We start from the raw sequence: 24,745 nt of genomic DNA, 5'->3' as shown, positions 1-24,745 counted from the left end.
TTTGATTGCCGAATCCATTGACTGACCACCAAGAGCACCGGGATTCACCCCAACTAACTTGGGGTTAATCAAAAAATTTAAAAAAAATCTACTGTCGATTTAGATTGTATAGAATTTCATAGAGTTATGTGAATACGAATTTTACAACGATCCTACCAGATTAAATGTATGATTCAAAATAATGCATCTCTCAGATAACAACCTAGGTTTTATTGGGCTCTTAATTCGATTTTTATGACAAATTTTGGCCATAAAAACCACTTGAAAGAACCATGGAGTGAAAAAGAAGATGTTCTAAGAACGTGGAGAATAATAGTAATTTTATCAGTGTTTTCTAGGCGGTAAATTACAAAAGAAGTGTCGATTATGTGTAAAAGTGAGCCGTGAATTCGATGTCAGCTTAGGATTACGAAAATAATGTCCTAAGAGGAAAATATCGCTAAAGGAAGTATCAACTATATCATTTAATTTCATTTCAATTCAGCTCGTTCCTTTCTCTTACTCGATTCAGCGAGTACGGCAGGGATGCCACATATAATTCTGTGTTTTTTGTTGGAAAAATCTGACAATCTGTACGGCGAGGAAAAATATCTGTGCAAAAATCTGTCCAATGCAAAACAATGAGAGTGAAAGAGATAGAGAGTCATTTTGCTGACTATTTCCGTCTCTTTCACTCTCGTATAAAAGCTCAAAAATCTGTTGATTCTGTGTAATTTGGCGAAAATCTGTATTCTATGCATACAGATTCTGTACAGGCAATTTCTTTCAAATATCTGTTAAACACAGAATAATCTGTGCATGTGGCAACCCTGAGTACGGGGCTGTTAGTCTTTGTCTCTAATGTGCGTGAGAAAGAGACAGAGATAAATGCTTTTGTCGCCTTGTACTTCATGCACTTTTGTGGTGATCGCAAAAGATATGTTGCTTTGTTTCAAAGCGAGGGGCTATAAGATGACCAATTATTACTTGCGTTTATTACGCAATAAGTAGATCATCAATGTAATATTCAATATTGTGGCAAACTAAAGTAATTGTTACTAACAAATTTGAATGTACTTGCCTAAGTAGGTAATGGAAGAATTTATATCTACACTATTTCAAATATTCAAATAATTACATTACACTCCGAATCGGAAAACTTAACCCCTCGCTATAGCTACTGAAAATTTTCTGCTTGCTGTTTGCTGCCTTCAAGGCTACCAGATGAGCCGATGTCTGCGGGTTGGACTTTTGAAGTCTATTTCCAAATAAAATGATATGCACAGGTTCAAGAGATTTGGAGTACATTTGTGATCAAGTCTCGTAAGATTTATAGAGACTCGTAAGAAAGAAAGATTGTTCCACAAATGGCATTATTGGTTCTTTCGAACAGTTTTCGCTCCGGTTTTTTTTTTTTTGAGGAGCTGCATGAACTTTTAAGTGAAGTCTGATATTCCCGGTATTCCTGGCTGACCAGCGATACCAGATGTGATGATGTGTTTTTAATGTGAGTGCAGTTGGTGGTGATGCAGAATTCTGGCTTTGGTTTTCGGAGGGTCGCATAATCAACCCTTTTGCATGCATTTTGCGACCTTCTGAGGGCTAATGCCAGAATTGTGCTCAAGTTAATTAAAAGTTGAGCGGAACGGGTACGAGTGCATTCTTCTGTAGACAGTATCTCAGCTTAAGATATTGTGCAATTAAATTTCGGGCTGTTCTATTTAGGCTTCGGAGTGGATGAAAAATGTGTTTTGCAGAGATCTGGCATCTCTGTCCTGTTATGGCATCGAACTCGAGCGAAACAGTGGCATTGAACTTTATATGTTGAATGCTATGTGTCTATTTTCATGGGATTGAGATTAGTATTTGTGCTCCTTCTATAACTTATTGACGAAAACGATACAAAAGTATCGCGTCTTATAAACAGCTTATCAAAGTCCTAAATCGAACAGTCGAAAATAGAATGAAGACAGTACGTCCTAAAAGTTCTCGGCCAGTACGGAATGCTTGCTGGACGGGTTGATATCAGTTTACCATCTATTCCTGAGAATCTCTTCAATCTCTTCTATTAGTGTTGATAGCAGAAGCCATTTCGATCAACGAATTTGAAAGTGCACAATAGTCGCTTAAAATTTGTCTCATCCTATAGATTATTCGCAAGGAAAACTATTTCTGAAGATTCCGCATAGGTCTCTGGGGAAAACGAATATATTTGGAGATAAATGTCTAAATGTTAAAATACAGGCATACCCCAACTGTTAGAATCCGACTCCTGCATGTTGTACGGAACATCTCCCTATTCAATGCCAATATTTTTCAGTCATCATGGGTCATGCTTTTATATCTTTGTACTACACTTTTGATATTTTCCCACCATGTAAGGCAAGGCCGACAACGTCTCAGTTTAGCGACCTGCAAACGAGCAGTGGCACGAATTGGATAACCTTTGGATTTCCGTCGAATATGTTTACAAAATTTCATACACGCATATCTTTTTGTAATGCGCCGTTTGTTCAATACCGAATTTACGGATTCCAAATCTACGACAAAGTGCCGCCTTACCTTGGATCCTTGCAAGCTCATTGGTTCTAATAAACCTACGACTATATTTTGTCAGGACAGCCGCTTAAGTCTCGTAAAGCATGACTGGTGTCATGACGATCTCGTAGATATTCTTTCCAACTTCCCACGAATACTAAAGGAATCCATTATCACTTTCGACTCCTGAACCGCTCTCTTACAACGTACCCTTAAGGTCAATGGTCTTTCTAACCAATCCGTTAATTATATTCCAAGTGGGTTAATGGTCTTATATATCATGCCGCAAATTGATGCTTGGTATACGACTTCGGCGATCGGGTTTCTTATCAATATTCTACATGTTTGTGCATTCCGGTTGAGCCCTACGAAATCCAAGTCCAACCCTTAGCGCGCGTTTACCGGATTTGAATCGAACTGATACCTTCGTCGTTAGGTATGCGGTGTTGTATATAAAGTAATTTCTAGAATATAGAATCGTGTACCGGTGGCTCGACGGCTTGTGTACGGTAATCTGTTAGACTTTTAAAGAATGGTCGAAGGGTGCCAATAATTGCGCATATTATTTCTCGTTAAAATATCGATTTGGTTCGACGGGTAGTGATTCTCGAAGAAGTTCGTCCTTTGGCCGCCGGATACTTCGTATATATCAAATGTTAAATCGTCGCGTTCTCTGTTATTGTCGCGCGCTAGAGCATCAGTGTACTGTGTTACGTGAATAACGAATACGAATACGTATTAAAAGGCCGAATACCCTGAATAATGGCGCGTTTGATTTGATACAGTCGTATTGATTACTATTGCAATTCGTCTTAATCTGGTACATCCTCTATTTCTAGTTACGCGGATTATTTTATTAGGTAATTTCGATATCGGCATGTGTTTCGATATATCTGATTGCCCCCCGTGGAAATGACTGTTTGATGTTATTTTTATAAATGAATGAATATTGAATATAAGAACAACGCTATTAGAATAAATATAAAAAAATACATAATCTTTACAAAAAAACGATCACATCACTTATCAAGGTGAATCCCGATCCAACGAAACCTACGTTACTAACAAAATTCAACTCCTTCCTGTAATCTTTGCTGGGATGCAGAGGTTAACACGGTCCCTAAAACAACAAAGATTACACTAACACTCCTTCCCCAATCCCACCTGATTGCAAGGACGTGGCCGGCGCAGTTATTGATCCTTCATATGTCGAGTCACTGAATTTTGCACAGTGAGAATGACCGGTCACTCCCAACCCCATTCGTTTGATTCATTGTGCAATTTCACTGATTCGGATCAATCACTGAGTGCAACCATTGATATGTGCAATCAGTCTAAGCTAAGCTAAGCTAAATTTTGGCCATAAAAACCACTACAAAAGTGTATTCAACCAAAACTATTACTAGAAATAAGTATTGTAGTGCCGCACAGCAAACTCGATCCGAACGTACCAGTAAAATAATTTTTTACGAGCTTTATGATACCTTTTGAGCGGAAACGAGAAATTGTCCATATTTAACTTCAACACATATGGCTTTGATGACCTTTGATAACCTTTGATGACCTACAAAACATGCCACTTCCGCCGGGGTTCTAGAACCTGCTACAGTTTGTCCGAAAAACCGTACTCGTTCATTATCTGCCATAGATGGTCGTGTTTAACTGTATTGTATGCTGCCCTGAAATCCACGAAAATATGATGTGGTCACGTGTACTCCGGACATTTCTGGAGGATTTGTCGGAGAGTAAAAATTTGATTCGTAATAGTACGGACCCCCATAAAGCCCACCTGATACTGCCCTACGAATTCTCTTGCTATTGGGATTAGACGAAGCAGCAAAATCAGGGAGAGCACATTGTAGGTGGTGTTGACCAGCGTAATGCCGCGGAAATTACAGCAATCTAGCCGAGCGCCCTTTTTGTAGATGGAACAGACCACACTTTCCATCCATTCCTCCGGTAGCTTATCCTCCCAAATCCTTGAAACGTATGAGCCAATTATGCTATCGGTCCTACATCAGCTCTACGCAACAAAAACTGAAATCGAACCCGAAGTCTTTCTGGAAGTTTGTAAATAATCAAAGGAATGAGTCTGGACTACCTGCCTCAATGATGTATAATGGGCGCTAGAGCTCCGAACCGCAGATGATTAGTGATATCGTTTCCGCTAAATTCTGAGGTGTTTTTTCAGAGGAGTTTTTGAACCTGGAACAAATTGAATCTGCTGCTGAATCTGCACCCTTTCTTCGTCATTCGTTCACCCAAATCGAGTTAGACGAATCGATGATAAAGTCAGCAGTAATTAGACTCAAAGCGTCTTACCCCATTGGCCCTAATGGCATTTCATCTGCTTTGCTGAAAAACTGCACTGCCAGCTTGCTGACTCCACTGCATCGCATTTTCAATATGTCTTTGGCTAAAGGCAAGTTCCCGATAAAAAAGGGGATAAAATGCACATTGAAAATTATCGTGGTATATCTGCCCCGAGCTCGGTTGGTAAATTTTTGAACTTGTTGTATTAGGATTGCATTTTTCGATTTTGCCAACAATACATTGTTGCTTGAGGACCAGCACGGATTTATGCCAAAGCGCTCTACTGTGACCAATCTTTTATCGTTTACTTCCTCTATAACAGATAGCTATAATCATTCTGAGCAAACTGATGCAGTTTATTGCAGAGTTATCAGTTGGTTGCGTTCGTATCTCACTGGCCGTCGGCTAGCAGTGAAAATTGGTGATAATTATTCTGATGAATTTTCTGCTCCATCTGGAATTCCCCAAGGCAGCCACCTAGGACCGTTGATGATGTGAATTTTAAGCTCAAAGTTCCGCGTTTGTGCTTTGCTGATGATTTGAAAATCTTCTATCGAATCAGCTCTATCGCCGACGCTCACGTGCTTCAGCAACTGTTAGACAACTTTGCAGACTGGTGTTGCACAAACCGTATGAATGTTAATCCGAGTAAATGTGCCGCCATCACTTTCTCAAGAAAAAAACGAACCTATCTCTTTCGACTACAAGCTCTTAGGTACTAGCATTGGAAGAACTAACTGCATCAAAAATCTAGGCGTGCTATTAGATAGCAAACTATCGTTCCAACAGCATACTGATCAAGTGTAATATTAAGACAATTCTCATTATCCAATGAAGTTGCTAGTGGTTCTTGGCCATTTTGTTGATTTCTACCGAGAGCCGGTCCTTTCCGCCCTCTCTATTATTCTTCAGCTGACCAATTTCTCGCCGGATCTCTTCGGGCCGGCACGCTGTTATCAGTTGTAGGCACTTCTAGATTAACTTTCGTTGCGTCTCCTTCTGTTATATCGCCGTTGAGTTGCTCATCAAAGAACTGCTTCCACCTGTCGACCACCTCGCACTCGTTTGGGATTAGATCCCCTCCCTCATCTCTACACATGTCAGGTTTAGGTGTGTAGCCCTTACGAGTTTGGTTCACCTTCTCGTAAAACTTGCGCGTTTCATTAGCCCGGAATAGTTGATCCAGCTCCTCACGATCTCTGTCCTCCTTCTGGTGCTTTTTCCTCCTGAGGATCGTGGTCAACTCATTCCGCGTTCGTCGATACCAGTGTTGCGAAGCCTACACTCTTGTGGTATAATATTCTCACACACGCGTACTCATTCCAATGAACACGCCGGCATAAGCATCTCTTTCGAACTCTCGCTCTTATTTATTTATGCCGAATTTTTGCGAGTATGTATTTACATTTAGCTAACAGTTACGGTCGTCGCACTTGTTCGTCGCTCTTCGCTCGCAGCCCGATCGGCTGGAACCGATTACTCGCGAGGATTTGCACTCCCGCCTGTGAGTAGAATTGAAGGCGAAGATGGACAAGAAAAGACAAAGTAATGCAAAATCTGTATCCCAGACCCAGTGCGCCACTAAGCCTCACGGGCAGCTGATTGCTCAGGAGTTATCCCAAGTAACAATTTGGGTTTAATTACACTCTTATGATGGCATTTAAGACCAAAATTGGTCATGAAAACCGCCATAAGAGTACAATAAAACTCACATTGTTGCATGGGATTTGACTCGCGAGTAAGCTAATAGCAGAAAGACGATATGAGGCTGAGCTTTCGCGAGTGTGTAGGTAACAGAATGTCTGCACATAGCAACGACGGCTGTTTGTTTTACGCTTGCGTGAGCAGCGTAAGCGTTGAATGCTATGCTTCTCATACTCTCTCGCGCGAGAGAGTAGAATCTCACTCGATTCGCAACATTGAACGTATGCTCAAGTCTTGTTTTTAAATTCTGTTATCTCTACTGTTCCGCAATATTTTTATTTTTAAATTATTACTTCACTTTATCTAAAACTAATATTGTCTCAAATTTGTGTGAATGCAAATTTTAGGAAAATTTTAAACGAAACATTTTTTTGTTATTTTTGTGGTATTGTTTATATTCTTTTTGTATTTTTATATACACTAAACTACTTCATATCATTCCCCATCCAGCTCCACCTCGGCTCGAACATCAATTGAATTTCCACGTTCCCTGCCAGCAACCATGTACTTCAATTTGGCGGTGATAATGGCAAGTTCCAATCTCGCAACTTCCCATTTAAAAGGCCCAAAGGTCTCTTTTATGTGCTGTACGGTTGATTCTAATGATATCGACGTCATCCGCAAAGCCAAGAAGCATGTGAGATTTCGTGATGATTTTTCCACGTTCCACTCTTCACGTTCCCTTTCAATGCAATGTAGAATTGCAGGTTAAAGACTGCATCGCCTTGCTTTAGTCCATCCAACGTCACGAAAGCGGGTGAGGTCTCACCCGCTATACTGCCGGTTTATTTCGACCCATCTGGCGTCGTACCAATCAGATACATTCCAGAGTTACGGGACACCGTAACCCCTGGCATTCAAGTGGAAGATAATGTCCTCGTTAATCAACTATTTTACAAGATATTTGTCAAAAAATTGGTCAAACAAGCAGTTCACACAGTCAAAATGGGTGTTTATTGTGTCCCGTAACGCTGGAATGTATCATCAGCGTAATTAGTTTCGTGGGAAAACCAGGTTCTAGTATTATCTGCTACAGCTCATTTCGTTTGACTGAATCGTACACCGCCTTAAAGTCCACAAACAGATGATGAGTCTGCAAGTTGTACCACGGAAGAATTCCTTTCCCCGATCTGAGTATTTGCATTTCCGATGATGATTTTCACGGCATGTTTTAAGCACTCTCCATAGGTCCTCTCGAGTCTATCGTAGAACTCGTCTTTAGCATCATCAGTTTTATCATTTGTCGGTGCTTAGACGTTGATTAGGCTGTAGTTGAAGAATCTGCCCTTAATTCTCATATACGGGTCTCCACGCGATAACTCGTTGCTTTTGCTTTCCCAACACTACGAAACCGACTCCAAGTTCTGCTTTTTCTGCTTGCCGCTGTAGTAGATGTGGTACTTGAAAGAAGGGCTTGCAATAGGGTCTACAGTACGGAACTCCCTGCTCTCTGGAATTTGGCCATCGAACTACCTGCATAGCAGCGATCTCCACTCCGAGCCGATGTAGCTCTCGAGCCAGCTTGTTCATCCATTAATCGTTTCCTTATTCTTTGTTGCATCCCATGCCGATTAATCCGTTCCGCATTTCCATTTTCGTTTGTCGTGGTAAATGAGGGTTTTAGTATACTTCCTTACCGGGGTCGCGATACCTATATCCCGTTGATGGGTCTGCCATCTTAGGTGTAACTTGCGGGATGCAGCGTTTTCGATTTCTATTATCAAGATATAAAAATTGTCATAGTGAAACAAACGATAAACTAAAATGAATTATAGCAAATAGTAAGTGAATAAGTAACAACCAAAGAGCATTTCCGGCTTTGCCGGCTGTTCTTTCTACCTTCCCAAACAGTTGGTCGCGCAATGGCCCGCCAATTAACTACAATTGCAGCGTTTTTCATTAAGATTTAATGACAATTACACTTGTTCTTATGTTCTACTAGTTTTTTAGTATTGGAATACTATTTTTTGTTAGCACACACTGTAGGTAGATCATGAAACAAAAACGCAGTAGTAGTGCCGAACTAATGTCTACAATTACCAGTACCGCTGTCATCTTGGTCTACTACTAGTTGTGCCGATTGCATGTTGCGGTTTGCCAAATAGCGGTCACTCAACTAAACGAGGCGTTTATATAGTGGAGAAATAACAAAGTGGGGCAATAACCTGACTGACTGACTGTTGCCGGTTATGTAGGTAGGATTAAGCGGGTGGGCAGGATCTGTGTACTGTACACGAATGAATGAATTAATAGGTACAACATTCCACTGCGTTATACAGATGTATGGTTGTAAAAATGAGGTCCACACAGTGAATGTCAGCTGGAAATAAAATTAAAGCCGCTGCAGTCTAGTGTAATGGGAATGCAAATTTGCACAATTATTGTAGCGTACACTAATCATGTATAGTATGTACTACGATTAACGCTAATACACTTCCATTTCAGTATGCTAGAAACAGAACCGAACGGAATTTGCAATTCATTCAATGCCTCTGTAGTTCGGTTTTCATTTTTTTTTAATTCTAACAGTTTCCAAGCACTTTTTTTTACAAAATATTGGATTAGTTGTGAAGGTAGAATATTGGTTTTAACAGATACACGCACTACCATTACAAATAAATTAACCAACATTTTTTTGTGCTTCCCATTTTCTAATATTACGGAGCTCGTGCAGAACGCATTTCATCCAGCTAGATCAATTCCGTGATGTGACGTACACTTCAATGTTACCATCATCATAAGCATTATCAAAACAAACAACAGCACGTACTATACTTACTGCTTCATGCAAACTGTTACAGAATTGAACCATAGCAAAGTGATTTGTCCAGTCTCATTGGTGTATTTTATTTCCTTCTTCGTGTCTAATCAATTTTGAGATGGTTCGTGTTTTTCCAATAGCAACAATCACTGCCGTTAAATTGTGTTTCTTCGACTAATCAAATTTTCTTAGCAAATGCATTAACAATTTACAGTTCTTCCATGGCTAAAACCGGCCAAATCGAAAACATCTTTTGATTCTATTATTATATTTTGTCCAGCTTACCAAAGGCACCCCATGATACGGTACGGCCACCATCATTTTACACCAATGGGCTCTGCCAGGTAACAATGACGAATCTGTTGCGCACCGAGGAGTGTAATTTTCTAACTGCAAGACAACAGTCATTACATTACCATTCGAAGTGTCTTAGCGACAAAATCAATTCCGTGGCAACTTGTCATCGTGTTCGATGATAATAACTGTCATTAAAACTCTCACACAAACACGCAGAAGTTTTGCGCTATGTTCCCTTGGCTCTAGCACAACAAAGTCCATGACCATGACTGCGCTTCAATAGGTTTGATGTATTTGAGCTGGCGATTTTAATAGTAAGCCTCTTTTTTCTTTTATTTCAGGCGGCTCGTGAAAAACTATCAGCCAAAAAAGAGCAAAGAAGACGAGGAAAATGAGTAAGTATCAAGCGTAATTTTTTATTACAGGAAACTCTAATTTCAAGATTTTAAAACGCCAATTTATCGAACGACTGCACACACCTGCATCAAATGTTGAATTTTCCTAAGCAATAATTTTGTCTTATAAAAACAAATCTCTTTATCCACCCGCAGGTTTTCTTCGTTTCAAGCGTTCAAGTGCGTCCTCAAAGAGGTTGCGGACCTTGCCGGACAGCGCGAGGTCGTTGCCGAAAACCTTCAGCTACAGGTGCTTCAGGGCATCTCGCTGCTTGCCAAAAACCTGCGAGACGAGCGGAAAAAGTCACTCAACGAGGGCGCTCTGCTCACCCAGAATCTCAACAGTCAGATCGCGTCGCTGGACCGGGCGAAACGAAACTACGAGAAGGGTTTTCGGGAGGCAGAGAAATCGATCGACAGCTACCAGAAGGCGGATGCAGATTTGAACCTAAGTCGAGCCGAGGTGGAAAAACAGCGGAACAACATGAACATCCGCTGCGGTCAGTCTGAGGACGCAAAGAATGAGTACGCCAATCAACTGCAGAAAACAAATAAACTACAGCAGACCCATTACGAAACGTCTCTACCGGAGGTAAGTATTCCAAACATCCGTTCCGAAGGCAACATTAGAATTGTGCTTACGACGTGTGCGGTTTTATAGGTTTTCAATCGATTACAAGAGCTAGATGAGAAGCGAACCAGAGGACTGAAGGAATTTATTAAGGGTGCAGCGGATGTCGAATCGGCGGTTGCTCCCATCATTGCCAGGTGTCTCGAGGGTATGGTAAAAGCAGCCGATTCCATCAATGAGAAAGATGATTCCTTGAAAGTCATAGAAAAGTAAGTTAATTTTGCATGACATGTTTGTGATATTGATTGATGGTTAATTTTGGGCAATTTTAAGGTTTCAATCCGGCTTCCAACCTCCTGGGGACCTACCGTTCGAAGATCTTTCGAAAGCGGACTCCGACACCTCCAACAATTCCCAAACCTACACCTCAACCAGCGGCCTAAACCACCTAACGGCAAAAGGTACCACGACGCAAAAACTGAAAAAGCGAGTCGGAATCTTTGGAATTTTCGCCAGCAATAAGGTAAGTTGGTTTGGTTTTTGATGTAGAGTTGGTTTACTCCTTAATATTGCTAAGCTTACGATACAAAAAATCGATATGATATGAAACTATAGAAACAGAAAATCGGTGCGTAGGCTTGATAGTGTAACTACAGCCTTCTGAATGACCTGTAGCGTGATGGAAACCGTGATTTTATTATCATCCCTAATGTAACCCACAACAAACTACGATAACATTCTAACCTGTCTGTAACGTTTGTGATAAAATCTACTAGAAGCCAAACCAGCAAACAAGTTTCATTCCAGCCATGTTCCGCGTCCATAAATAACTATGGCATTGTCAATACATTTTCCATCTTAGAGGAAACCTCTCGAGTCAATCAGTACAACTGATTCGAACTGAGCAGTAGTGAAATGTCGTAAAATTAGTTATCTCTAATTGACTGTCCGTTCGCGTACACGCGACGGGTAGCGTAGAGAGCTGCCGGGGTTTTTCGAAGCACGCGAACGCTGGTCGCTCAAATAGAACGGAAAATGGTTTTGTACGGGAGTCGGGGTATAGAACGGAATGTTGAGATACAAGAAGCATAAAATTTTACTGTTTATTTGATCAACGATTGTGTTCGATTCTCCCGACGGTAACATAAATAGTAAAACGTTTCATTTGAGAAATGAATCGTGTTCATACTCTACATGTTGTTTCAATCGTAAATAAAATTTGACACTCTCGGTTTGGAATCATTTAGTGACATTTTAACTATTCTTTTTTTTTTTTTGTTGAAAATTAGACGTATCTTGTTGGCAACATTCCTTTTTCATATTCCCGGTTCCCTGCACCTCGGTTTACATCGTTTATAGCTGGGACAAAGCAAATAAATAGCTAGTGGTTGTCAAATTTGGTTACCATACAGTGTAGCAAACTAGTTGGATTGTTTCCTATCCCGAGCGTGTAAACATTCGTCCAGTCTGTTTAAATTACATTTATTTTGTTTCTTCCTGATTGCAATCACGTCATAAACCGGTTTTCTTCCACCATTTGCCATAACTGGTATCGCATTTGGACTGGCGGGCGTTAACGATGTTCGACTAACCTAAATCATGCTAAATAAAAACACGACATCAAAAATGAACACCGAAACCAAAACGAAACAAATCCGACTACTGATATTTTGAAACTTTGTGAGTATTGCATCGTATAATGTAACTACCGAAATCTCTGTGTGTATTGTACGCTATTGGTATCAATTGCTGCACTCGCTTTTATGATAAACTGAGCTTATCGCCACCAGCAAGCAAATCACCATGCCTTTACAAACAGACGCTTTCCATGTTGTACGGTTTGTTTCCACTCCTTATCTCCCTACACACGTATGCCTCTTTCAGTATACGCACCCACTCACATATACACACGCTCGTACACATTTTTTGAGTGGTGATATATCCTATTTAACTTCCTTTCTTGAACAAATTGCACAAAAGCTTCGCATTTTTTGCGTAACTGGTGAACTAGCTGCTTTTCGATCTTTTCCTAATTACTCTCATTGGAAAATCAATTTTCGATTACAATTCAATTCTTATACCTACTTTGCAGAAAATTTCATTAAGGTTTTGATATACGGTTACAGGCGGATTTCAGATGTGTCACCTTTTATTGCAAAATTCCACTTAACTTATCGTAAACAAGCAGTGACTATTTTATTAGGTAGATAAATCGACTGAAAAATGCACCGAGCAAAGCTTCGCTGAGTCAAATGTTTTTACAATAGGCCATAAAAACACTTAGCACGGCTAAGAAATCGAGCTACGAAAAAGAAACAATTGACTACTCGTCGTTGTAATAATTGGCAAATGAAAGTAACAATGAATAATAATTGATTCATTCGCAGAGCTGACAGTGGCATTCCTATGTGAATAAGACTTTGAAGTTTAAATACTTACGGGTCTTAATAAAATGTTGTAATTATATTATTAGCTTAAATCAATATGCATAGAATTCTTTAAGGTCGTCATCGATTCTGCTAATTTCAAAAGCAGTTTTTTTGAAAGAAACAAAAATTCTGTTCATGAAAATATATTCAATGTGTTCAGATTGGCAAGAAGAACGCAGTATTTACATTTTTATAAACAGAATCTCGCTTTTGGGCCGAAAAACTGCTTCCGAAATTGGGCTTTCCGACGAAAAGTTTCCCGTTAAGTAACATTAATTTTTCAAAAAAATACAAAACCGGTGGAACGATTCACGATTTCTCACTTTAGTTAGTGTCAAAGTAGCAGGATGTGTGCAGTTCCATTAGACTGCACCGCAATAATATTGATCGCAACAGTAGCGTCATGGTCGTCTGCTGCAGCTTGGCAACGTTTCTGTTCTCCGTTCGCCACAGATTGCAGGCACCGAACGAAATTTCGTTAGAGTCCTCTGACTCGTGAGCCGATTCAATTAGTCATTAATCGCCGCACCAACGGCGACGTCGCCGTTATGTCGAGCTTGTACCAGCAGGATACTGTGGATAAACTTACCACTGTATCGTCATTTTTACCTCTCTTTAATTGGAGGGATTGCTATTTTTTGGTGTACATAGAAGCATTTATCAACATTTTACATTTATGTTTCAAGTTTGTATTATTGTTTAACTTGTTATTTGGTATTATTGGGATTTATTTTTTATTCGAATTAAGACTAATTTAAGAGGTTTGAACTAGCTGTGACCCATTATCCTGGTAACTAAAAAAGAAAGCTAATCATTGCTTGAAATTTTTCTGTCAAATATTCACTGCGACTTTCATGTCTATGCCATTTTAATGCAATTTACCGCACAACAATAACATATTATGAACTACTTTCTCAATCTTTGGAGCCTTGTCTTCCTGATTGACCACTAGTTCGATCGACGTATTCTCTTCTATGCAATGTTGACTAGCAGGATAGAGAGTGCATCTAACGCCCATCCAACGCCAGGAAAGCGGCCGAGGTCTCCCGCTATTCTGACGCGTATTTTGACCCATCCAGCGTCGTTTTAATGAATCGGTAGACTTCGCAGCCAGCTGTAAAAACAATTGCTCGCTAGTGCTACGATCCTATTGACTCCTACAGCCCCTCTAAGCGGAGATTCGATTATGTCGAGTATCCCAGCCTAATTAGGAAAACTGAATCGTACGCCGCCTTAAATTCCACAAATAGATAATGAGTCTGCAAATTTTACTCCTAGAACTTGTTTGCAAGTTCCGACAGGAAAAAAAATGCAAAAAATTATGGTATTTATTTCTAATTTGATTCTCAACTATTTTAAGGAATATTACCAACATTTTCGAATTTGATCAACTTTATAATGTTCTTTCGAACAAATTTACCCGATGCATCCTCCATTTTTATCAATGACATCCTCAAGACGACGCAGGAAGCTAGAATACGACTTTCGAACATAGTCCTCTGACATCGAGTGCCATGTGCGCGTTATGACAGACTTCAGAGTCTTCTCACTAGGGTGAGATGTTTTGTAGGCTTGTACTTCAATGTACGCCCAAATCGAATAATCCAACAGGTTAACGTCCGCACTGTTAGGAAGTCACGAATCTTTCGACCAAATTCCATCAGCCACCGTTACAACGGATCCGGACGCGTTGGTTCGGATTTAACGTAGGACAAGGGAAACAGGCCAGCAACCAGGGAAACACTTGGTCCTTCCAAATACCGATTTACACATCAATATTGATTTTAACATCCGCATCAATGAAAACAGACTACATTTTGAAACCTTTGGTCGCTACCAAGCCAAACGTGTTGGGAACTTAGGCTTCACTTTATCCGGGGCATCCTCAACTTTCATCGGTGAATGAGTCACTCGTAGTTCCTTTACCGGCCCCGTAATCAAGTAGCGTTTCACTCTAGCTCTGGAAGATACGTGCCAGTGCGCTTTGATGATTCTTCGCATGTATTTTTTTTAGAAATTTTGGCTTGCTTAGCAAATTTCCTTATGGAACGTACCGAATTGCAAGCAGTCTTTGCCTGAACCGACTTGATCACGTTTAAAAAGCGCAGGTTGAATGCGGAAAGTATACACATTCACGCAGTCACATTCAACTTGCGATCCCTTTGCAAGCCCTGCTTCTAGCAGTGTAACGCTAGGGTGGCGCTTGTTGTACCAAGAATTTCTCTCCACTGCACTCGGTCCTGGGCAACTCATCGCCAATTCGTTCAACCTACAAAAGTCGTCGTCAACGTGGTCGAGCCACCTAGAACGTTTGGCTCCTCTGTTGCTGGTGCCGGGGGAGTTCTTGAAGAGAACATATTTCACTGCACAGTCGTCCGGCATCCTGCAATATGGTCGGTCCACCGTAGTCTCCCAGCTTACGTCAGGTATACAATCTCTTCAAGTAGTGCCTGCAGCTCGTGATTCATACGCCTCTCCGTTCTCTGTTTTTACTTCAATAGTCCACAACATCTTTCGTTCAAATAAGGCTAGTGCACGTATGTCTTCTGTCAGCAAAGTTACAGTCTCTAGTTTGTAGAGGATTACCGGTCTGATTAGCGTTTTGAGGCGAACGCTGTTTTCTCTGGAGCCTCTTCCTTCCTACCCTTTCTTTTGACGCTTTAATTTGTAACGCAATCCACCTAGCCCTCACTTTTAACCTGGCATTGATTGCCTCTGCCGTCGCGAGGTTTCTAATAATGATATCAAGGTCGGCTGCTAAGACTAGTAGTTAGCTACTTTTCTAAATAGCATACAGGATAGGTCATCGCCTTGCTGCTACGCTCAGCGTGATTCTAAAGGACTTGAGACAGTGCTATCGAAACACGCACGTAGCACATCACACGCTCCGGGGTAGCCTTGATTAGCCGCGTCAATTTGATGGGAAAACCGTTCTCGTACATTATCTGCCATAGCTGTTCGCGCTCGATTGTATCGTATGTTGCCTTGAAATCCACGAAATTATGATGCGTGGACACTTTGTCCACTTTGACAGCCCGCCCAGTTAGCTTCGGGGCACGATGCTGGCCTAACAAGCCAGTCGCCGTATGTTCCAATCTCGACTGGGCGGTGCCGTTACAGAGTTAATTGGATCTTTGTACTAGCCCCGTAATTTTCCTGTACTATAATAACCGGCTGCGAAGTTTGTTGATAAAAAGAAGGGTCAAGTTGAACTTGAAACTTAGTTCTGAAGGACGTTCATACCCATGACTTTGCTTTTGGACACTTTGTACTCCCGAGGATTTGTTGGAGAGTGAAAATTAGATCCATAGTAGCTCTTGTAAAGCCCGCGCTATGAAAACGCATGCTCTTGGGGTTAGACGACGTAACAAAATTTAGGAGAATACCCTGTAGGCGGCATTGTTCAGCGTAATGCCGCGGAAATTACAGCAATCAAATCAATCGCCCTTGGTGTAGATGGGACAAACCACACCTTCCATCTACTCATCCGGTACATTCTTCTTATTTATTGATTAACTGATTGATAGGCTTCGCCCGTTATCATTATTAAAACTAATTAATTATCACATAAAATTTACATAAAACAATCTAAAACTACACTTAATTTGCTGCTTTGTCATTTGAATATTGACAATATCTCGATAATTATTAAATATGGACATCATTCTGTATACTGGTTCGTTTCTAGCATAGTTTTGGACTCTATTTGTCAGTTGAAAAGGCCTAACCCGCCTCAACGAAGAACGTGCATCGTACACGGTTATCTGACTCAATAGATATGGCGAGTTATACCTGCCGCTGAGTAGATCCTTTAAGAAAAGAGCATCTGTGGTACGTCGTCTGCTCTCTAAGCTTTCCGTTCCAATCAACATGCATAACGACTTGTAATCGGGCATCTCTCCAGACCATCCTAAATTTCGAAGGGCATAGCGTATGATTTTTTTCTGAATTCGTTCGACTCGTTTCTTATGAACTTCAAAGCATGGTTGCCAAATTATGCTCGCGTATTCAATACCACTGCGTACTACGGAATTGTATAGAGTAATGATAGTATACGGGTCATTCAGATCTCCACTAAGGCGTTTGATTAAACCGAACAGCGAATTTGCCTTTGCTACTATCTTTTCCACATGACGAACAAAGTTGAGCTCATTATCTATTTCTACTCCAAGATCACATACACAATCCTTTCTAGGAATTACGTCACCTTCTATTAAATACTCAGACAACAATTTGTTTGGTTTTCGAGTGAACGAAACCACGCTGCACTTCGTTGTATTCACTTTGAGACCAAACATTTCGCAAAAGCCGACGAACCGATCGACGCTATCTTGAAGTCTTCTGCTTTCAAATCCTTGAAATTATCCAGTGAGGTGCCGTTGCTAGTGGCTCTTTGCCATTTTTGTAGAGTTCTGCCGGGAGTCGGTCCTTTCAGCCAGCTCTATTAGGCAATACTATAGAGAATAGCACTTCGTACGAAATATGAAACGAAAACAGAAGTGTAATGTTGAAATGAAAGATTTTATATTCTAATAACTTTTTACCACTACATGAAATTTCATCATCGATATAGGTACCTTTGGATAGCAAAAATGTCCAGGGATTCCTCACCCAGCTCTGATGAAAGCTGTAATATAGCAGCCAAAATACCTATTTGCTCAGTATTTTTGATACATAAGTTTGCTTTTACACACCATTTTAAAGGGAATATTTTTGTAGGATCACTCGCGTGTAAATATTTTGTGGATTTGTGAAAATAGTAGAATTAAACGAAAAAAATATTTTTTTACTCATATTTGAGATTCCACTGATGCTCAACAATAAAATTCTTTGATTAATTTCAAATTTGTTTTAAGCGCCGCGGGCCTCCGTTTTGCCATTATTATTATGGACCGATGGCAGAGATAAGCTAGTCTTGATAGTCCCCAAGATTGATTGTATTTGGAAAATTCGATAAAGTTATACATCGATACATTTTTTATTTCTAAAACACAGGTCATACGTTCCTTCCAATTCCGGTTTTTGATATTGGAAACCTTTAGGTTTGGGAAACTTCACTTCGTTTCGATTGCAATTCCGAATTCACGACCGTCGTTGCTGTACGTTACCAAGGGAACGAACGTATATATGGAGTGATGCCAACGTAAACATTTGAGCATAAATTGATCAATTATTTTCGCTATTAAATTAAGGGTCGCAGAGTGTCGATAATCTTAGATAATTCACTGATAATAAAATTCACCGTAAACAACATTTTATGTGATAGAATTACTGTCGGATCTAGTTCAACAGCAAAAATAGATACGCGATTCTACGTTTCATAATTGTTCATAACAGATTATTACCTACTACCAGCAACTCTGTTCTCCTGGAAAAAGTGCCATAGCATTAACAGAACGATAGTGGCAAAAAGCCTTGGGCTTAAACACGTCTTTTTAAGACTTGACCCTTCTTTATCGACAGACTTCACAGTCGGCTATTAGAGTACAGGATAATTACGGGGCTAGTGCAACAATCCTACTGACTCTATCTAGCAGCACCGCCTAGCCGAGATTCGAACATACGACGACTGGTTTGTTAGACCAGCATCGTACCTCGAAACCAGCTAAGCGGTTTACACGATAGTGGCAACAAGTATTGAAATCAGTAAAAAAGCAGCTGGTCTCTGGCGACCTTCACTTTAATAATCCTTGTCGTGATCGCTTAAGAAGCATCGGAATTCCTCTAGGACCAAGTGGCGTATGACTAAGAAGTGGGGACCAAGTAATGTATGACTAAAAATTATGAAGCTAGGACAGTTTTTCGGGAAAGTTCTGAAATTTGGCAAAGTTTTTTTAAATACAATAAAAGTAACGGACATTTAGTAAATTTTTCCGTCCATAAAAATTACGCAGACCTTAGAGGGGCTAATGAAGGCCAAAGTAAGTGGCTAGGTACTTCTTTAAATCTAAATCACTCAAAACAAGCTCAACATTGAAAATACATTGTCCCACATCTCATTCTTATGGCTTATTACTATCCCGCTATCTACATAATTTTTCAGCATTTTTATTCTCCCATGTACATATTAGAAACCCACCAGCAATTTACGTTAAGTAGCACTGCCGAATAAAGTTGTTTGTAAATTTCTAGAAACAAAAACCCTAAACCACTATAATTAATCGTGTCTTTTCTGCTTTCTTTTTTTCCTTTGCGTTCACCCGTGTTGTTTATAATTATGTATAAACTGCTGCTGTCTAAAATCAAAAAAAAAAATCTACAACAAAAAATGATAAAAAAAAATTGTACAAAATCGCCATTTGATGCACGATTCGGCTAACTATCTTCAAAATTTGAATTGTAAAAACATCACATTTTTGCGCAAAAAAATAACAGAAGATTGTTGAGGCCTGCATCCACGTGAAGGTATGCTAATAATGAGTATTGTTGTTTACTGTTGCCTTTGATTGAACTCTAAATAGGTTTTGTTTTGCAAGTGAATAAGAGTGACTGGCACTTCTCTACTAGAAACAAAAAAAAAAAACTATCTGGCTGTTAATAAAAAATTTCGTTTGGTTTAGAAGCGGTTTTGTGTGGCCTTTGTGGGGTTTTGCGTGTGACTTTGTATAAAATTTTGACTATATTACAGAGATTGAATATCTTTGGTTGGTGCATGATAGAACAGTCTCGTGTGGATTTGATTTTTCCTTCTCTAGCAATTTCCAATTTTGGAACGCAATTTCTCACTACTGTTTCAATTTCCCTTACAGAACAACCTGTCAACGGACGGTATGAAGGAAGATTTCAGCGACCTTCCACCAACCCAGAGGCGGAAAAAATTGGCCGCCAAGGTGCACGAACTGCAGCAAAAGGTATCCCAGGAGCAGGCGGCCAGCGAAGGGCTGATGAAGATGAAGGGCGTGTACGAAGCAAACTCACTCCTCGGTGATCCTCGTTCCGTAGAAGAACAGCTGAACGAGTCGGTGAATAAGCTGGACAAGCTGCGGCTAGAGCTGCAGAGGTATCAGAAAATGCTCGATCAAGCCAACAGTCAAACCATCGTACAGCATAGTCCTCAAGCAAACCGAGTGATACAGAATGGACAGCGATCGTCCAGGTGAGTAGAGAAAGTTGTTTTTTCTAATTTCAACTGGAACCAACAAAACTAACCGTTAGCAGTTTACACAATTACAGACATTCCAATGGTAGCAGCAATCACGACCATGACGACCACGGTGAAGACCACCCGGATCATGACGCTGGCAGTTTAAGCAGGTCAGCATCCGAGAGTAGTGTACAGCAAGCGCAAAATGGGCTTAATATTAACAATAACGGGTATTTACTAAATTCTTACCAATTATTATACATTTTCTTCAACTCAACATCATGCATACCGATACGTTATTCGTCCCTTTTCACGATACAATCCTTTCGTTTTTTCGTTTTTTTTTTTCGTTCCCTCAATCCGTTTCTAGTTTTCCCTTGCATTCGTTCATCAGTCATACCTTGAATCGAATAGTAGATTTTGGATTCATGTTCATGTAATTAACCAGTTTACTCAAAAATGTTTTGGTGTGTTACTTTGTGCGTACCTACGGGGTAGTATCTTTTTGGGCTTTGCTTAGCTGTGAAATTTTTGTTACAGTTTCTTAGGGAATCTAGTTGCAGTAGATTGTGTAGAGAAATAAAATCCCGCCTTTTTTAAACGCAAACTTCAAGTTCTAGTTCATTTAAAGGAGAGGCAGGCTTATTTTGTGTTCAATCGAAATTCATTCAATGTTATCCAATAGGAGTGGTAAAAGAAAGTAATGAGACAAAGGTGTTTATAGTATCCCTTAGGCGGGACAAAATGTGAAGCAAAAAGAGAAAAAAGTTAGACGAAGGGAGGCTAATGAAAGCTGCTTTCACAGAAGGTCTGCGGGAAGAACCAGGTTATAATGAATTATAACCGGTTTGCAATTTTTTAAATGCAAAATTAAACTTCACTTCAATTTTTTTTAAAGACTAAACTTACTACTCCACAGACTCTTTTCATGGAATTGTTGAGTTTTGAGTTTCATTAATTTTGACATTATCAATATATGAATTTCTATCAATTGCATGCGTATTCCAAATGCAGAAAAACAAACCATTTTTGTAGCGAAATCAAGCATGAAAAGTCGCGTTTCTGCATGGATCTCACCCAGCATGCATGTCAACTGATTGCCAAACGAGCGATTGATCTTGCCAATCTAACGGATCATTTTAACGCTCCTTATTACAGCAGTTCAGCTAGTCCCGAGAGTGGCCTTGGAACGTCACACACATCCCTGCCCGGTTCCGGCCAGGGTAGCACAAACGATCAACCCATCAACGACGAAATGTACTACGAGGCGGACGCCCTGCAGCCGCTGGGCACATGTAAAGCGCTCTATCCTTTCGATGGTAAGCAAGACTTGTTTCGTGGCAATTCGTAACGACCCAACTTCAACCTTAACGATTTTTGTTTTTAGCAACGAGCGAAGGAAGCATTCCAATGTCTGAAGGTGAAGAATTATTGGTCATAGAACTAGACCAAGGCGACGGTTGGACACGAGTGCGAAGGTTATGTAGTCCCAGCGGTTGGGAGGAAGGTTTTGTGCCGACTAGTTACATCGAAAGTACCCTGTATGCGTAGGTAAGTGTGAGTAGATGTCTCCGCTGTGTTAACTGGTGCTATCATAATTATATCCTGTTTTAGTGTTGATCATAACGCATTGTCAAATATGATATGAAACTAATTCATAAAGAATTACGTTAAGAAAAATTCGACCCGCTGTGCAACCCGACAGAAGAGAACGCTCACAACAAGTGAAAAGTGTAAATATATAAATAGTTCTGCTCTCGAAAAGCGACCGGAAGCTAAGCAGTTGCTAGTGTTGGCTAACGCAAGCAAAGCGAACGAGACAATGCAACAAAACAAAACAAAAATGTCTTCAGCGCATGAAAAACCTGACAAGATCGCAATTAGTCGGTAAGCTTTTAATAATAAATTATTACTATCCTTCGTGGTGGTGTACGTGCAAGTCAAATCATATGTTGCAGTAGGCAAAATTATCCAATACGCTGTTCTAGTAAATAGCTAGGTTCTGAATTATCCGAGTTCCCAACACATTGTCCTCGAGCGATTTGTCTCCAATAGCGGTGTTATCGGCAGTATACTTTGTAATATCATAGTAGAGCAATTATGTTTAGTCACATGACACCGTCTATGTTTTTTTCTTTTAATTTAGTTTATAAAAAATATTTGCTAGCAAACAGCAAAATAACGGGACGATGCTCAAAAAATCTTTTGCTGTAAAAACAATTTAGCACATTGCAAATCATGAAAACGGAATTGCTGTCAAGCATAATCGTAAACATTGCCATTAAACGGAAAATAAAACATAGGAAAGCATCCAATACAAAGTCATCTCATTTCTTCATTAAAATTCTGCATATTCGTAGCTTCATATCTATATTATATAATAATGCAACCATTAAAGAAAAAAAAAATACAACATTTATCGTTACTACCAATTGAATTATTGGTGCGCAAAAAAGCATTAATTGAATATCATGCAGCATAAACAAGCAAAAAATCCCATTTTGTAAACTGGCATAATCTGCGGCAACATCAACCAATCGATTCTGATAGTAAAAAAGTATTAAAAAATCCAAAAACAAATATCTGTTCATGTAATGTAAAATGTTACTAAACTTCAAATAACTCACTAATATGGATTAGTTTACCTAAATAGACAAAAACAAAACGAAATCTGTCAAACGAAAATACATTCAAAGATGATTGTTCAGAAACACAAACACAAAGAAAAGTAACAGAATATGAGAGCATCAGAACTTTAAGAGATTTTAATTTTATTACTGACATTATGCGATATCAATTCATTCTCTGAATTTTAAATCGGTTGACGCCAAAATGTAGAAACGTGATAGTCATCAATTCAATACTTTTCATTACTATGTCGAATGATTTTTAAAAATAAAACAAACACGCAACTTTTTTCGTTTGAAGCAAAGAAAACAAAAACTATTAGTATAAACGTTGCATCGCTCTCACTGTTTTATACCGTACATAATCTATCGAATTCTGATGTTCTCTCGAGCGCGCTTCTACAGAAACAAACCCATTTGTTACATCCCCATACAGTAAAAACAAAGAAAACTAATCAACGAAAACAGATGCATTTGTTATTACACATGCTTACCTCCCCGCCTAAGATAAAAACTCTAAACTCCACATTATTCACATTCATTTTAGTTACGGCTGAACATTTTTTTTAATCAGCAAAACTAAGCAAAACAAAACTCTATTGATTACTGTCAGCGACCGTACCGGTTACGATTCCGAACTTGAATAGAATATACCAATCGAAATACTACGACAAAACCGTGCCAGTGTTTACTGTTACACAATCATTCAATAACACTGCAACAAATATTCTGTAAAAAAAATACTAAAACAATGAATCTGTTGAGCATACACACAAAATAAAGCTGCCTGCTGATGTCAGTTCAAATAGCATCGTTTCATTGCTTAAAAACCTCTTATTATTTTCCGTTAATTATGTATAAATATACTACATTGTATTATTATTTTGCTAGAGTCAGTGTTAGGTGATGTCACTTTTTTTTGTTCATAACAAATGCAGTGGTTTGTTCATTATCCGATTCAAATAGTTTGAATGAAAGCAACATCGTCTGTAAATAACTAACATAGGCAATGGAAGGATGAACGAACACACTTTAGCTAGGATCTTTTTAATATACTGGCAGCGATCAATCGAAAATGGCTCTCTCAGTTGAACCAAATTTGGAGAAAAATCGAATTAAAAACAATTATGCGTCTCCTTCTTTTTTTGGAATCGATGGAGGTGCCTTATTTATAAATGATTAGCGGTAAAGTGAGCGTTTGGGTATTGCCACAAACTTCCAAAAAACGCAAATAATGTATAAAAATCGTAATCTTTCAGTTTTTTCAAATTTGATTTGCTTGAGAGGAAAAAGTCCGATTGTGTTGATTGTCGATCAGTGTTATCGGAAGGAAAAGTTAAGGAAACTTTCTTTTAACCATACGCGTATCAATAATATCTAGTAGGTAAATCAAGTCATTTGAAATCAAACTCCTCCCACGGGGTCGGCTCTTTCAGATAGTTGCGAGCTACCCTCCGGAGAAATGCTTCAGCCTTTGAGTAAAGAAAGCAAGCCGCAAGCAATAGTAATCAGAGATATAAAAATTATATTTTTTTTCCAGAACTAGACGATATGTATGTGGATGGTGTTCACAGTAAATCAATATTTTTAGCGTTAGATTTAAATGCAATTTGAAAGCATAGACGTTAGCTTTTAATGAGAAATCAATCCTGTGTTGGAAAATTATAATTTAAAATTGATTCATTAGTTTTTTTATTTTCAACTAGATTGTTTCTTCATTTGTTGGTAAACATTTTCCGAAATTTTCCCCTTTCATAGTCGTATGTATTTTGCTTTTGCTTTTGCTGTGTGTTGGGGCCCTGTTCTCACAGTCACCTCACCTGGAACCTTTACAAATCAAATGGGGAGCTGTTAGGAGGGGTGAAGGTGACTGCCAGAATAGGGCGCGTGACAGAAGTGAGGTGAGTGAGGTGACTGTGAGAATAGGGCCCTTGTTTACCATTGCCGTTGAGGGTGTGATTCGGTGAACGACATCGAACAAGTAGTAAGGTTTTTAGCTAAAAGAGTCAACTTCTAGACTAGGCAACTTTAGCGTTATCACTGGAAA

General features: G+C 39.5%; 1 protein-coding gene across 8 annotated transcripts in view; it reads left to right on the top strand.

The window, feature by feature from the left end:
* LOC128738605 (formin-binding protein 1-like) overlaps positions 1-24,352 on the top strand; it is a 140,810-nt gene extending 116,458 nt beyond the window's left edge. The window contains exons 3-11 of one of the 8 annotated variants that reach the window (XM_053833877.1): positions 9,934-9,987; positions 10,144-10,579; positions 10,649-10,827; positions 10,892-11,081; positions 19,764-20,083; positions 20,161-20,241; positions 21,233-21,390; positions 21,459-21,622; positions 21,686-24,352. In XM_053833877.1, coding sequence (XP_053689852.1) covers positions 9,934-9,987; positions 10,144-10,579; positions 10,649-10,827; positions 10,892-11,081; positions 19,764-20,083; positions 20,161-20,241; positions 21,233-21,390; positions 21,459-21,622 — 1,582 coding nt within the window. In that variant the 3' untranslated portion in view covers positions 21,686-24,352. Of the gene's footprint in view, positions 1-9,933; positions 9,988-10,143; positions 10,580-10,648; positions 10,828-10,891; positions 11,082-19,736; positions 20,084-20,145; positions 20,302-21,229; positions 21,391-21,458; positions 21,623-21,685 lie in introns of all 8 variants that reach the window. The other 7 variants (XM_053833872.1, XM_053833876.1, XM_053833875.1 and 4 more) reach the window with 7 other exon arrangements.
* The last annotated feature ends 393 nt before the right edge of the window (positions 24,353-24,745 follow it).

This window comes from Sabethes cyaneus, chromosome 2 (assembly GCF_943734655.1).
Source record: "Sabethes cyaneus chromosome 2, idSabCyanKW18_F2, whole genome shotgun sequence".
Classification (NCBI taxonomy): domain Eukaryota; kingdom Metazoa; phylum Arthropoda; class Insecta; order Diptera; family Culicidae; genus Sabethes; species Sabethes cyaneus.
Note: the sequence above shows the minus strand (reverse complement) of the source record. Positions and strands in the feature narration are given on the sequence as shown.